The 14723-nt window shown below is 43.6% G+C and overlaps 1 protein-coding gene across 1 annotated transcript in view; it reads left to right on the top strand.

Annotated features, from left to right (window-relative positions):
- Positions 1–14712, top strand: part of BUB1B (BUB1 mitotic checkpoint serine/threonine kinase B) — a 27911-nt gene extending 13199 nt beyond the window's left edge. Inside the window, exons 9-15 of the mRNA XM_017837970.1 lie at positions 373–641; positions 746–858; positions 1141–1302; positions 1991–2133; positions 3625–3796; positions 4172–4278; positions 6917–14712. Coding sequence (XP_017693459.1) covers positions 373–641; positions 746–858; positions 1141–1302; positions 1991–2133; positions 3625–3796; positions 4172–4278; positions 6917–7094 — 1144 coding nt within the window. The 3' untranslated portion in view covers positions 7095–14712. The remainder of the gene's footprint in view (positions 1–372; positions 642–745; positions 859–1140; positions 1303–1990; positions 2134–3624; positions 3797–4171; positions 4279–6916) is intronic.
- The last annotated feature ends 11 nt before the right edge of the window (positions 14713–14723 follow it).

Raw genomic sequence — 14723 nt, 5'->3', positions numbered from 1 at the left:
GTGAAAGCCATGAAATTTTTAATATTGCAGTGAGCAACAGTGTTGGAGTCCAACTTTGTTTTCCTTTTCTTCCATAAAACCTCTGCTGTAATTAAAGGACTGAATTTCACTAAACCCCTTCATTTGAAAATCCTAAACTGATCACTTACTCTGGACATAGATTTAAAACAAGGAGTGTTGATTTGCAGAATGAGTTTGACTTCTGCTGTGGCTGAATTAATTCAGAGCTTTGTCTCTTGTGGAAGATATATTTTGCATGATGCTACAGGAGACTCCTTGAGACGTGAGTCTGTGAGGTGGTTGTAAAGAGGAGTGTCACATTCACTTCACAAACTGTTGGGAAGAGGTGAATTGACTTGCTGGAAGGTGAACAGTAAATCAGAGTGCGGACAGAAAGCTTCCAGTATCCGGGGTACTTTTACTGACAGAGGTAATCCAATGGCAGAGACTCATTACTGAGTTCCAGCTCACCTTGCTGTTCCTTGCCTTCATAGGGGATGATGTGGCTCAGTTCCTGGGGAGTGCTGAGCAGCATAAAAAGCTCTTGGATCCTGTGCCAGAATCACTGGCTGCTTCTCCAGATTTTTACTTGGAGCCTGGAGCTCTGCCTGGCATGGAGGTTGAGAAGGACATTGAGCTGGGTAGGTGTGCCAGAGCCTCTGCAGTGCAGGGGAGCTGTTTGTGTTCTCGTCGGGTTGAACTGTGGTTCTGCTGTGACAGCTCATGAATGTAAACTTTGATCCAGGGCATGAGACTTACTGCATCAAATGGGAATACTGGAACAATGAAGAATACAAAATGTTTTTTGCCGTTCCAGCCAACCTTTTCCAGCTGGATGCAAAGGGATTTGCAATAAAGGTAACACATACGATGGTTATTGTACAAGAATTGTGAAATGGTAAAATCTCATCCATTAATACATAAAATGTAGTAAATCTGGCCTTCTTTTCTGAATTCCATACATGAAGTTTGCTACTTTGAGTCCTATTTCTAATTGTGGGTATAGATTAAAAGTTTCTGGCTGTGGAAAACGTCTTCCTTAGTAAAGTGGGAGAGGGAAAAAAAAAGATGAGAAGAATATGAAGATGAATAATTTTCATTTTATTCCAAAAATAAATGTTCTTTTTACGTACCTTGTAGGTGTATTCTCAGCCTGTGCCTTGGGATTTTTATATCACCCTTGAGTTACAGAGGCGTTTGAAGGCTGACTTTGACCAGAGCTTCAGCGAGAGCTGCAGCTGCCACCTGTACCGGGATGGCTGTGTCGTGGTGCACAGGGACATCAACCGCTTCACGCTCGGGGTCAGTACAGGCTGGAGGACACAGGGACTCTTGCTTGGGCACAGTAGTGACTTTGGCTGAAGAGCTTCCCCTGGTTAATCCTGCAATCTGGATCCTCTGGGTCTTATCCATATGCAAATCCGGGCTGTCTGTTATAGCCTCCCTTGGGTTTGGTTTCTCATCCGTAGATCATGTGCTTCTCAGAAGATGATCCTGAAGAAATTATTCACATTTTCTGTCTTTGTGAATGATAAAGGACCTGAGCCAAGAACCACATGTTATTCCAAACAAGATTTGCACCTAAAACTGTTGTTTAACTTCACCTGTTTCAATAAGTTCCCATCTGCTATAGCAAGGTCATAGAGTTTAATGTCTTGCTGAAGGATTTACATTTTAAATAAAGTCTTGTGAGTGCATTTTGAATTGTTGTGTATAAATAGGATAGAAATTAAATAGTGATTTCAATCTTGAGTTCAATTTTCTCCTCCTGATCTTTTGTCCACTTTTGAATAATAATAATGTCTCCTAGGAGCTCATGGCTCTTGTAATTCTGTGTGGGCTGATCATGGGCAAAATCTGATTATACTGAATTTAGGGTGGGACTGTTATCTCTGTACAGATGAGTAATGAAAAAAAAGGTGAGCTATAAATACTTGACCTAATCTAAGGTAGGATGGCACAGAGATACATGTTTGCTGTCTCTTTCCAGGATGTTATCCGTGGCCGCAAGTCCATCACTGAGGAAGTCGTCTTCCTGGTTGTTTATAATCTTCTGGGTGTGGTAGAGAAGCTGCACAAGGCTGAGATTGTCCATGGAGATCTGAGACCAGAGGTGTTCTTTCTGGGAGACAGGTTTGTGTCTGTGTGTGGATATGGGGGTACAGAACACTCACTGCAGCTACAGCTCTCGTGCTGCTCTCATTTCTCCTCCTTAGCTGGGGTACTGGTTTTGCAGTCCAGGTATTTTAGGCTGCAGCGTATTCTGGAAACAGTGAAAACACTTTGTTTAGGAATAAACCTTTCTATAGAAGGTTTACACAGTGATGTTGTAAAACTTGTGCTAAGCAAAATGGTGTTGCTATTGCCTGTGTTTTCAAGCTTCTACTTTACTGGACGTTTAGTGCACCGGACCTCTAACTGGATATGGTAACTTGCCTTTGGTTTTACATATCTGAAAACCAGGGAATTAGAAGACAAAGGACAGGTGGGACTGGAATATCCAGACACCCTTAAACAGACTGCTCAGCTTCCTCCGCAGTCCAGCTTGTCCCTTGATGCACAGATCTAGATTTGTTCTTGAAGCTCTTTCCCATATTATGTTAACAAAGTCTCATATCCCATGGAATGTGATCTGTGAACTAAGTGTGGGAAGCCAGTAACCAGAATGTCTAATGAATCAGGTAGAATTCCATTACATAAATTCACTGAGGCTGTTCTTAGTTATCCCTGATACGTTATAAATAGCTATTAACTTTAAATTTACTTAGAGCTTGCAGTCATCTAATATGCACACCCCCAAGATTTTTTATTTAGAATTTCTTTGTGATTATTTTATTAATTTATATTATTTACTTAATTGTAAATTACATACATACACACTGGAGTTCTTATATTTTCTTCACACCCTACAATGGGTTGTCTTGCACATGCCTTAGGGTGCTGCATCCTATTTTGGAAGTCACTGATCTAATAGTGGCTTGATGGGCTTGGATATCTTCTGCTGGATTTCTCTGTGGCAAATAAAACAACCCCAGCTGCCAAAAAGTTAGGATAGTGGTTTGGGTTTTTTAAGATAACTAAAGGACAAGTGCACAGTATAAATTAAAAAATGTGCTCAGCACACAAATCTGTAAGAAGAATAGTAGTGAGAGCTGTGGTCTGTGGATATTGTTGGCTTGGCAGTCCTTGATACAGATACTCCTCCCTGCCCTTCTTGTTTGTCCTCCCTCGCCTCTAGACCAGGAAAGGTTTGTTAAAGCATTATCAAGTTTAATTATTTTTGTATGAAGCATTCTGAGATCCTGAAGGAGAGGGGTGAGTGCTAAGCACTGCACTATTGTCCTATTGCACAAACTGTGCTTGGATAACTGTGACCAATATTAAAACAGCAGCATCCTCAACTCTTTGGCCTTTCCCAGGGGTCACTGGAGACTCCAGTGTCAGCCCTGGCTCCCAGCTGCCAGCTGCTCCTGTCCAGGGGCAGCCCTTGCAGCAGTTCTGAAGGCAGCCATCAGAGGGGAGCATTGACATGGCTAAGACTCACCTTCACTGCACTGTTAAATTAATTACAGAAAGAAAAAGTTTGTTGGATTGTCTTGTGCTTCACATGCTTCCTCTGCTCAGGATCTGTGATGCCTTTGCTAACGAGGACATGGCGAGTGCTCTGAAGGTGGTGGATTTCTCTCACAGTCTGGATTTGAGGTTGCAGTCTCGAGTGAGCTCGTGCAACAGCTTTCCCATATCTCAGACCCCTCATGGGCAGCAGCTTCTGGCAGCAAGTTCTCTTCCTTATCAGGTGAGTCTCTGTTTAGCAGGACATCTTAGTTTCTGTGTTTCCTTTGCAAAAATCTATTTCCTTAGGCTGCAATTTTCAAGTGCTGTGGAAAGCTCTGACCAGTAAATACTGAATTTGACACCTGATAGAATCTTTGGCATTAAGTGAAGGGGTCTAGCAGCACTGTTGAGTGTCTGTGACTACTGTATTTATCTAGAAACCTACAATAAAACCAGAAGTTTACTTCTTGAAGTTTTCTTGCTTAACAGTCTCTGGAAGGTTCTGGTGCAAAGACCAATCCAGACTTAAATGTGTGAAAGCACCAAAAGCAGAAAGCTGTAATGGATTGCAGAAAGTGACAGGCACTGAACTTTGTGATGTTTGTTGTGATTCCAGGTAGACTTGGTTGGCATTGCAGATATAGTCCATTTGATGCTGTTTGGGGATCATATCCAGGTCTATCAGGAGAATTCCATCTGGAAAATCAGCCAAAACTTACCAAAGTAAGTCTTTTTGCAGAGGAGGCTGCTGGGAAAGAACAGACATCTAACTTCATTTTCCTTATAGTGGTACCATCCTCAGAGCTTAGAACATGCAACTTGGGGCTGTTGCTGCCAAAAAGTGTTAGCACTGTGGGGACTGAAACTGTGAAGCTGTTGGACTTGTTCACTGGTGGCCTCAGTGCTTAGGAGACAATTTTAAGCTGAATACGAACAGTCCAGTGAAGATGATTTTGCTTTTTGCATCCTTTCGGACCACACTGCCTTAGTCTCTCTCTTTGCACCTCACAGCCCAAGCTTGGAAAAGCTGATAAGTGGGTGGGTGGTGAGGGGAAAGAAAAGATCCCACGAGCATGTTGCTCTGGGAGTGGATTTGGTTTGGTTTGCTCTTTTTTCATTCTGCTGAGACACTGAGGCCAGGGTTGTCTGTAGCAGTAGCAGAAACAATATACGTGCACAGGAAGGAAAAGAATTTACAACTGTCATTTAAGATGCAAGTGCAAACAGCTTCTTTTTGGAAGCTGCTGTTTGTCCTCAGGTATTAATTGCTACTGCTCTCTTTTAGCCACGTGTTTTGGCTGTTAAGATTGCTCTGCCTTCCTCTGCCCTTTTTTGGTTCTTAGACTTGTTCATGTTCTTAGTCACATCCTGCAGCATCCTCTGCCTTGGCATTTCATAAGGATTTTCCAGAACTCTCCCCCCTAGGACAGCAATTGCTGTGTTCAGGGTCACGGATACTGGTTGCACTGCCTGTGTGGATACACTCCTGAAAGCACTTCCTTAAGGAAACCTTGTGCCAGTGTGGAGCTGTCCAGTTCCCTAGCAACCTGCACTGCTCACACCTCCGAGCTGGTTGTGCTCAGCCTTTGGAAAAAGCCTCATGGGCTGCTGTGTACAGGGGGGAAATGCCCTTTTTTTTTCTTTACTAGTTTTCTAACTGATTCTTTTTTAATTCTGCAAGAGATTAAACCGAGCTACTGCAGATGAAACCACACAAGGCCTGAGTTGAGAAGGTTGGAAAATGGTGTTGGGGACCTGATCAGGATGTGGGTATGGGAAAAGTTGGGATAACTGGAGCAGGAGGAATAGTAAGTCTGAATTTGGAAGGATAGGGCTGGAGTTTGGAGGGGAGGGGTCAATTGGAAAGGAATTGCAGTAAAAGCTGGTGACACTGGATCAAAAAAATTACGATTCTGATAGAGGTAGAATTTCGAGGGAGACTTGGGCAGAAGAGGAGTGAGACCTGGAAAGGATTAGAGGAGATGAAGGAAGAAGCTGAGCATGAGTTCTGTGGAGCTGGAACCAGGCTGGAATGGCTCATTGCTCACCTGGGTGCATCAGTTCATAACTTGGGAGTTATAAGGAATTTCTTTTCCATCCCGTCTTGCGCTTTGCTTCTGAAAGTGATAGAGATTTAGGGAAAGGTGAATGTAATTCTGATCAAGTTGCTTTTTTCATCTCCGAGTGTCACTAGAGGGCTGGCAGCCTGGTTTTCAGGGGAGGGGTTTTACCATTATTAAAGAATGGATTTGGGGATGTTTCAGTTCCCAGAGTCTTTTTAGTTTTTCTATTTTTGCTATACTGTTTTAGGAAACTTCATCTGTGCAAGTTTGTGAGGTAGGATATAGAAACTGTGTTTGAATTTTTAGGACTCTTTTTGTTACTCCTTACTTTTGAACTCCTTAGACCTCCTTACCAACACTTAATCTCTTCTGCTATGCCTCTTACTCATCTAAGCCCACGAAGAAAATGGCCTCAAGTCTCGCATATTTTTTGCTGGGTTAGGTTCTGCATGACTTAATTATTTTAGCAAATATAAGAGTTACTAGTGTAATTGTACAGGCTGGATTCCTTCCGAGACTCTGGCTGCTGCTGTTTGGTGAGTCACTTATATAAAGCAGAGGCAGATAGTTTGTTCCCAAGCCACTGTACCTCCTGGCTCGGGGGAGAAAGTGCTGCAGTACTCAGTAGCAGTGCAAGACTGAAGAACAAAGGGTTAGCTCTGATATCAGTTTGCCAAGACTTAAATGAGTCACTTAACCTTTTTATTCATGTTGTGTGGGTACATCTGGGAGAGAGGGGATTTATTCCTGTGAATTGTCTCTGAAATGTTATCTATACAGAACTCTGGCAGATGGAAGGCTGGGAAAAAAACAAAGTAAAACTGGCTGTAAAACACCTTTTAAAAAATTATTTTATTTCTCTTGTAGCTTTCCTTTAATATTGCCTTGTTAACTTAGCTTGCAAGTGGGGAAAAAAGATTTACCTCTGCCTCTTCTTCCTGAAAGGATTCTGCCAAGTTTGTTGGTTCAAAACTGTTCCTGGTAACTCCTTTAAATGCCAAGTGCTGTGGCTCAGTGTGAATGGGGACAGTGCTCAGGTGCACTAAAAGAGGTAACAGCACAAACAGGGGGGTTTAGATGTGTGTGATTCCTATCCAGAAGCTTACTGGGGAAAGAGCAAGGGGCCCATGCACATGCAATGAACAACACATTCCTAGTTTGCCTTGACTGGAATGGCTATTTCAGGGTGGATCTCCCGGGATGTTTAGTGCTGAATATAAATGCAGACCCTGACAGACGTGTGTGTGTTTGTGTGTGTGTGTGTACTGTTCCACTGAACACTGCTCTGTTTGTTTTAGGACTGTTGACAGTGATTTCTGGAGTAAACTTTTTGGGAGAGTTCTGAATGCAGGTGGTAAGTCCACAGCGCCTCTGCTGCGGGAGTTGAGAGAGGAAATTGGTGACATGTTTGACAGCTGTTTCCAAGAACGACTTTGTGAGTCCTTAGCTGCCCTGGGAGTAACCTTCCTCCTCTAGAACTTCCTGTGACTTCACAGAGGACAAACACACCTTGTATTATAGAGAAGAATTTGTTGTTGATTTCTTATTTATTTTTTTCCAATGTAAGCATGACAGCGATTGCAGCCGTGTCTGCGGTGCTTCACATGGGACTTGCTAAAGGATGTTTCTGTTGCATCAGTGCCCAGATCACTTAAGAGGCTTAGGAGGTTAACCTGTGTCTGAGCAGTTTGCCAGAGAAAATTGTTTGTCATGTCTGACCAAGCCCTTGTACAGCTCCTTCAAGATGTGTTTCATACCTGGTTCACACCGCGCTCTTTGGAATGGCTTTGTCCTGCGTTCAGTTGGCCTTTCAATTAGTGTTTGATCAATAAAGTTGTCTTTTGAGAGCAACTCAGTCACATTAAACACTGCTGTCAGATGGTTTTGAAAGACTGGGTTTAGTGCTGGAGCTGCTGGGGATGTTTTGTGGCTGCTGGATACAAGAGCCCCCCGTTTGGTGGCTCCTAACCACGTGGCATTTCCTGGACACTGGAACATAACCTGGATGGTTCTGCTTGGAATGTGCTCTCATGGATGGTTGTCATAAGAAAAAGTAGATGAAGACGTGAGTGGAAAAGCCACACACTTAATTTTGGCTTCTTAAGGCATTTTGTTTACTTTTGCAAGGGCTGCAGTTCCTGATTGGATTTGAGCATCCTCCAGAAATCTCCCTGAAGTCTCAATTTGCCATAAGTGAAGTGTTTGCAGGTTTTTGTGCGAGGTTTTGTGGATAGATATTTGTGTTAACCTTTTATACATTCTATTACTGAAACCAATAAAAAGGCTTCATTTTATTCAAGACAACAGAATTTACATGATCCAAACCCAACGTACTATGTACTTTAAATGCAGAGAAACTCCTCAGACTTGGCATTTACTTCCTCACAGCTTCTGCCACGCATGAAAGTGAGAGCACACAACTGCTTCACCAGGAACTTTATTCTCCCTGGAAAGCCAGACTGGCTGGGTTCTTTCATTTGGTTCAATTGTCCAGCTATGGTTCTGTTGATTGTCCTGTTTGTGTTGTCTCCAAATTCTGTTCTGGAACTTAATTCTGGTTTTTTTTCACATGGCTACAAGCCACCTTGTTTCCAGTTTTTTCTGCGTATTCCAGCACTACTCCTCTTGCTTTGGCCTGTATTCTTTTTCCTCTCCCAGCTTCTTAATGCCTTTTTTTATATGCTCTTGTAAGTCAGGAATGGGACCTAAATGCCCTGATAGACCAGCTTTAATATCTAATGTAAAGTGCTGCAGAAGAATTTATTTTGGTCCATTAATGCCTTAAATAATGCTTCTTGTAGTACAAGTCATTGATAAGTCATGTACTGAGCACGCAGATAAATAATGATTTGTCTCTAGCCAGAGTTAAGAGCCAAGATCACTGGTAGAGCAACAAGGAGTCCAATGCATAGCTAAGTTCTGCAAGCTCTAAAAACATTGCATGTTTGTTCTTTAGCTGAAATTTATTTTCTTTTGCTGATCCTCTAACTTTTGCCTTTTAGACAAAATCTGGGGGGGTTTCACTTCCTCCTGTTTGAGTTTATATCCTGCAGCACAGGTCTGAAAACCAGGCAGCTTAGGAAGAGAACATTGCTAAGCAAGTATCGCTCACCCCAAGGACTTCTGAGGCAAGACATGTTTCCAGCCAGTACAGAACAACTTCACCACGTCTAACTCAGACAGAAAGCCTTTGAGAACAGCCTGAATGCACAGATAAGAGCTCTCAGCAGAAGTTCAGCAAAGGTCTTTAAAAGCTGTAAGTGAACCTATTTGTCTATAAGGAGATGTATTTCAAAGCTGCAATCCTCTACTATTACTTTGATGTTGACTTGGCACCTGTTTTCTTTCTGAACAAGAAGTGTGCTAAATCCTTCTCCGTGTAATAAGCCTGCCCCTCATCAGTTAGTCTTCATGTATGTCCCAGACAACACAAAACTGCCCCCAAGTCCTGTAAAATAAACACAGCAGTGTTTATAACCCTGGCTGTAATAAACACACACAAATACCAGAGGGAGGAGCAGGGATAACAAAGAGCAGTCACCTCTTGTGCTGGTTGTTCTGTTCTACTCCAGTGAAACTCTGCCTCTCTTCCACACAGGTAAGTCTCTGCTCCCCCAGCCCACGAGCTCATTGCACCAACACGTACCAGGAGGGCAGGGAGGTCTTTTGACATCCTTGTGTATGTTCAAGTAACTCTGCCTCCAACCTTCAAAGCTTTTCCTAAGCATCACTTCTGAATCATTGTGTAACAGGCAGATGCTCTCACAGGCTGGGATTGTCACAGACTTGTCACGAAACAGGAGAGAGACCAGCCTTGCCCATGAGATACCTGGAGATAAAAATTGTCTTAGCAGTGCCTAAGGAAAAGAGGCAACTACAGATCCTGGGATGACAGGAAGTGCCTCAGGGGGTGGCTGGCAGGGTGAAATGTGTGAAGGGTGTACAAGTCCTAGTCAGGTTATCACAAAACAATATGGTGATGGAATCTGAGCTCTAGCAAGTTTTAATACACTGTTATATACATAAAAGTGCACCAAGGAAAGTAAATCCAAGGAATAGATCATGGTTGTACCAGGTTATTTGAGAAAAAAAACTTGACCAGAGATACAACAGGGATGTCTGAAAGATCTCTGCAGTCTTGAAGTGCTTTGATTCAGAAGCAGTGAGAGAATCAAGCTGTTAATGTCCACTCTATTGTGTTAAGTGGAAAGGGGTCTAGAAATAATGGCAGGAAGTCACTAAGCCACAAAAATATGCTACCTATAAAAAAATGGGGGCTGAGGGAGCTGTGGGTGAGGCAAACCCCACAGGTGTGAGCCATTTTCTGCCCTTAAGCTCTGGAGCTGCAGCTGGGGTTGGAGAAGTTGGTTCCACTGTCTCTAGGGCTCCTGGGGAACCAGTGCCCACACACAGGTGCTCCAGGTGACCCCTGAGTGCCAGGGAGTGGAACCACCAATGGTGGGACAGAACCTAACGACTTTCCAAGGTACACCTGCACATAGTTAAATATATTGTGAGCTGGCACCCACCTGACCCCTGAAGAGATCGTTGTAAGGAAGCTCAAGGAAGGCTGAGGAGCATTCGTCATCTGCTGGTCTCAAAAGGTATGTGATTTTTAGATTTAAAATCCTAAATCTGACATAATTGATAAAACTTAACAGATATATTCTGAGTGCAGTTATCTGAGACTTTCCCAGCCTGAGGTCTGTGTTATACTGATCAAGAGGTGTAAGCTTGGCCTTGTGCTAGCAGGTAATACTTGGCTTTTTGATTTTCCAAAATGAACTAGAAGGGGTAGGAAACTCAGCAGGGCTACAAGGATCTTGTGTGGTTATGCAGGGAGAACACTAGAAGGGCCAAAGCCCAGTTAAAGCTTAACCTGGGTACTGCAGTAAAAACATAAAAGCAACGGGACAAACAACAAAAGGAGGGCTGAGGAGAATCTGTGAAGGGTGTTGGGGCACCCTCAGTAAGAAGTGGTTGAGTCACTATTCCTGGAAGGATTTAAAGGATATATAGAGGTGGCACTTGGGGACGTGGTTTGGTGGTGGGCTTGGCAGTGGTTGGGCTCTTAGAGGTCTTTTCCAGCCTTAATGATTCTGTTATTCAAAGTAGACAAATCACCCCTCCTGCATGTGTGTCAGCAAGTAATTCTAAACCTTTCCTCTGGGCTGCTGCTGATTTCCCACTTAATAAATATTCCAAATGACCTGGGGCTGAAGTGCAGCTCCTGAGGTGCTGTGCTCCAGGCTGTGCCCGGTGATTTCCCCTGAGGAAACCTGTGTACAGAAGATGAGAGTTCTTATTCCAAGAGAGTTATTTGGCTGTGGGCTGCAGAACTGCTGGTTAGAGTCTCTGCTTTAGCCTGGGGCTATGGGCACTGCATTTACATTAACTGTGCTTATACAGACTGCCCTTAAAGCTGGATAAAGGACACTTTACCAGCTTCATCCTCTGGGTTCTTAGTGTTTTACACTCATTGCTCCTCTGCTTGGTTAATCCAGCAGAATGCCATGGTTGGAAACTTAGAAATACGAAGGTTTCATTTCCATAACATTTTAAATTATTAAACAACATGTGGATATTGAGGTCACTAAGTAAGACTGGGGAAAAATGTTGTTCCTTTTGTTGGTTCTATAAATGGTTGTTTCCTACTCTCCTTTTGTAATAATTACTATCCAGAGCTATTTAATTATTGATCCCGTGGCTCCAGCTGGTGTGACAGTGTGATTTACAAAGCAGGAGCAGCACCTGAGGGACACAAAGGCAACTGTTCAGGTTCTGGGCCTGAGCTGATGGTTGTTTTCCCAGTGCTTTGGATTCTCCTCAGTTTTCAGGATCTCGAGCTCTGTGGTTCCTTGAAGCTACACTAGTCATATACTTTGATGTAGTGTGGTACTCTGTGTAATCATTCACTCAGGAATCATTTTGTAGGGAAAAATGTTGGAATAGTGCAGAATTCAGTGGTGAATGTGGCTTGTTGGTGTGTTCCCTTAGTATCTGGTCAAAACAACCAGCAAAGGCACTGGGCTGTTCTGCCCCATCTGCAGCTGCTCCTGAAGAGCCAGCCTGGGTTGGTGCTTCACCTCTGTGTGAACTGAACTGGCTGCAACTTGTCCTCTCCTGAGCCTGTTCCCTTGGTTCCCAGCCCAGCTGATACCCTTTGAGAGAACAATGGCAGAGGGCACCCCTTGTTTTAGTGGCACATTCCCTGCTCCTGCTGTTTGTAGGAGAACTAGGAACAGCTTTTCCTCATGCAGATTTACTGGAGCCGCAGTCTTTTATCTTAGAAACTCTGGCTTAGATCCTGTCTAAAAGCAGCAGGTTTTTATCAAGATGTAAAACAAGTGTCAGCTGGGAGGAGTCCTGACTAGCCAGAACCAGAAACCTTACCCTTAGCTGTTAAGGCAGTCTCTGATTTGCTTAACATGGGCAATGTGTAACAGGAAAAGTCCATTTTTATGCAATTAGAAAAGTTATTATTCCTCCTTATGTCCTGGAAAAGCACGTTTTTCACTTGGGGAGTTGGACAACAATGGAAAACTCTCTATGATCCCATTCTCAGCTCTTTGAACACACAATTCCCACACAGCTGAACATGGGAGCCACCTTCACTGCATCTCTGAGCATTCATTTCTGCTCTACACGTGCTCCATGCACCAAGTCCAAAATGGTGTTTTCCTTCCTTTCAGCTGAGCTGAGGAGGCCTTTATGCAAGTCAGCAGTACATATGTCCACACATCAGAACATTCTCAATTACAAGCTTAAGTTTCTGTGGGCTTTCACTGTATAGCACATTCTTCACTGTCTTAAACTTTATTGTGGTTTCTACGGTGATCTTTCCTGATGCATCCCCAGCCTTTCCTACAGGATGCTCAGCAGTGTGGGTGGAGTGGGAAAGGCAGAACAACTGCTGTGTGAGGAGGAACACACTGGTGCATTGGATGAGGCTTATGGAAAAGAGTTACACACTGGTCCTCTTGAAATGGGAGACAGCAAGTTAGGAAATGCTGTTTGAGTAGTTGGCCATGCTAAAAAGGAGAGATGAGAGCCCTGCTTCTCCTGACTTTTCCTACCATTTCATTACAGTAAAAGCCAACCTGTTGGGTGCTGAGCTGTGGATGCTTTAGCAAAGCCCTTGTAATGCTTTTGTAGTTTTGTTAAATTTGTATTATTGAGACAAAGAGGGTTCCAGACTGAGGACAAACCTTCCCCTGCCCACTGCTCCTGGCTCTGCATGAGACTGGACAGGTCATGGAAGCTTGGGTTTGCTCATTTATAAAACTGGTATTGTACTTTTAGGTATATTTTCTTACCTACATATGCATACTTATAAATTTTTCACTTCTGCAGAGGAGAAATGGCTCATAAAACCAAGGTAACACTACACTTAGTTGCTGCTTTTCCTCACCTGCTTTGGGATTGGAAACTTCTCCCTGCCACAGTGGTGGTTTTGGGAAGTAGAAATGTGCAATGCAACCAGTAATATGGCACCAAAACAGGTTTGGTATTGATTAGTATCCAGAGACTAAGAGAGGGAAACCATTGCTCTGCCTGGTGCTGTTGTTTAAGCTGGAGTGTAGCTGTTCCACCAGCTGCCAAGATCCAAGCTGTTTTCTTTGAAAACCTAAGGGGTTTTTTAACTTTTACACTGGATTTTGGGCCTTGACCTGTATCTTGGTGAATAATTCTTAGCATCCAACTTGTGGGATGTCACTCTCCTGTCAGGTTTCGGTGTGATAGATGGTTGCATGTTTGGTTTGGGTGCCATACACATAAATAACACTCTTTTGATGTCTATGGTAGCTTAACTGGTCTTAAACCATCCTTTTATTCCAAGAGCATTTTAAAATTATTATTTTTGTTTCTGTCTAAGTTTATAATCCTCCATTTCTTCTCTCTTCTGTGTTTTGTAGTTTTCATATGTGCTAAATGTTTCCTTCTGTGAGGGTTGTGTTGATGTGCAGTGGCAACCCCATAGCCAGGGCCAAGGCAGCCAGTCCCAGGAGCTGCACCCTGCCCCTCGGGGTCCCTCCAGCCCTGCATGTTCTGTGATCCCAGGAGTTATTGCAGAGCCTTTCCAGAAGCCAGGCTCTCTGTGACTCCAGAAGCCAGGCTCTGTCCTCCCACAGGTGTATCTCAGTGATGCTGCAGAGTTTTTTGGGGGTAGAAGTTACTACACAGACACAGTTATTTGCCCTCAAAAGCAGTGAGGAGCTGGAAAGCTGAATCCAGCTCTAATGAATGAAGTCCCAAAGCTGGCAGCATTCAGCACTTTGATGGGCTGGGGATATTTTCTAGCAAGAAAATTAATTTCTGAGACTTGTTGACAGAAACATCAGGAATGGATCTGCTGCCTTTGTCTCCACCCACCCCAGCCAAGAGTGGGGGGAGAGAAGCAGCTTTTTTATAAATAGCTCCGTTCCTGTTGTATTTGTAAATTTGGTGCTTTTTGTGTCAGTGACATCACCCTCTTCTCCATGGCAACCCCCTCTGATAGCAAAACTGCAGGGCACTGCCAGAGGAACTCAAACCAGCACATGAACAGGTTGAATTGAGATGAGTTAATTGAGAAATAGTGCAGGGGCAACAGGAGGGGGTGGGAAACAGCAGCGAGGAGGTTCCTGCCAGCTCTGCTGCCCCGGAAAACTGTCCCCTGGAATGGCTGTTTCCCAGAGCTCTGCCCCATCTCCTCTTTGTGTAAGTCCCTGTCAGGAGGAGGCAGGTGGAAGGCAGGCAGGCATCTTATTCCCCATCTCCTATGTGTCTGGAGAGCAGCACTACAGGTGACTAAGCAGGAGGAGCATGGCTGACTCACTCCTGAGTTATTTTCTCACTCCTGTTCTCTTCCCCCTCCCATCTTTTCTGTTTGTTTTTTAGCTTTGACCCGACAGTTTGCATTTTTCCTCAGGCCCTGATGTGAAAGAATTAGCAGCAGGCTTTCTTGTTACCTAATGTTCACAAAAATGTGCTTGTGGTTATCCACGGGGGAAATGGAAGCCAACTCCAAAAGCAAGAAAAGAGAGTTCTCTGGATAAAACACCTCCATCTTAAAAAAAAAAAAAAAAGTGCATCTCCTTTCTGAATTGTTGTTCAGGAAATACT

The sequence above is a fragment of the Lepidothrix coronata genome, unplaced genomic scaffold (genome assembly GCF_001604755.1).
Source record: "Lepidothrix coronata isolate B3197 unplaced genomic scaffold, Lepidothrix_coronata-1.0 Scaffold319, whole genome shotgun sequence".
NCBI classification, from domain to species: domain Eukaryota; kingdom Metazoa; phylum Chordata; class Aves; order Passeriformes; family Pipridae; genus Lepidothrix; species Lepidothrix coronata.
This window is presented reverse-complemented; position numbering and strand designations above follow the sequence as displayed.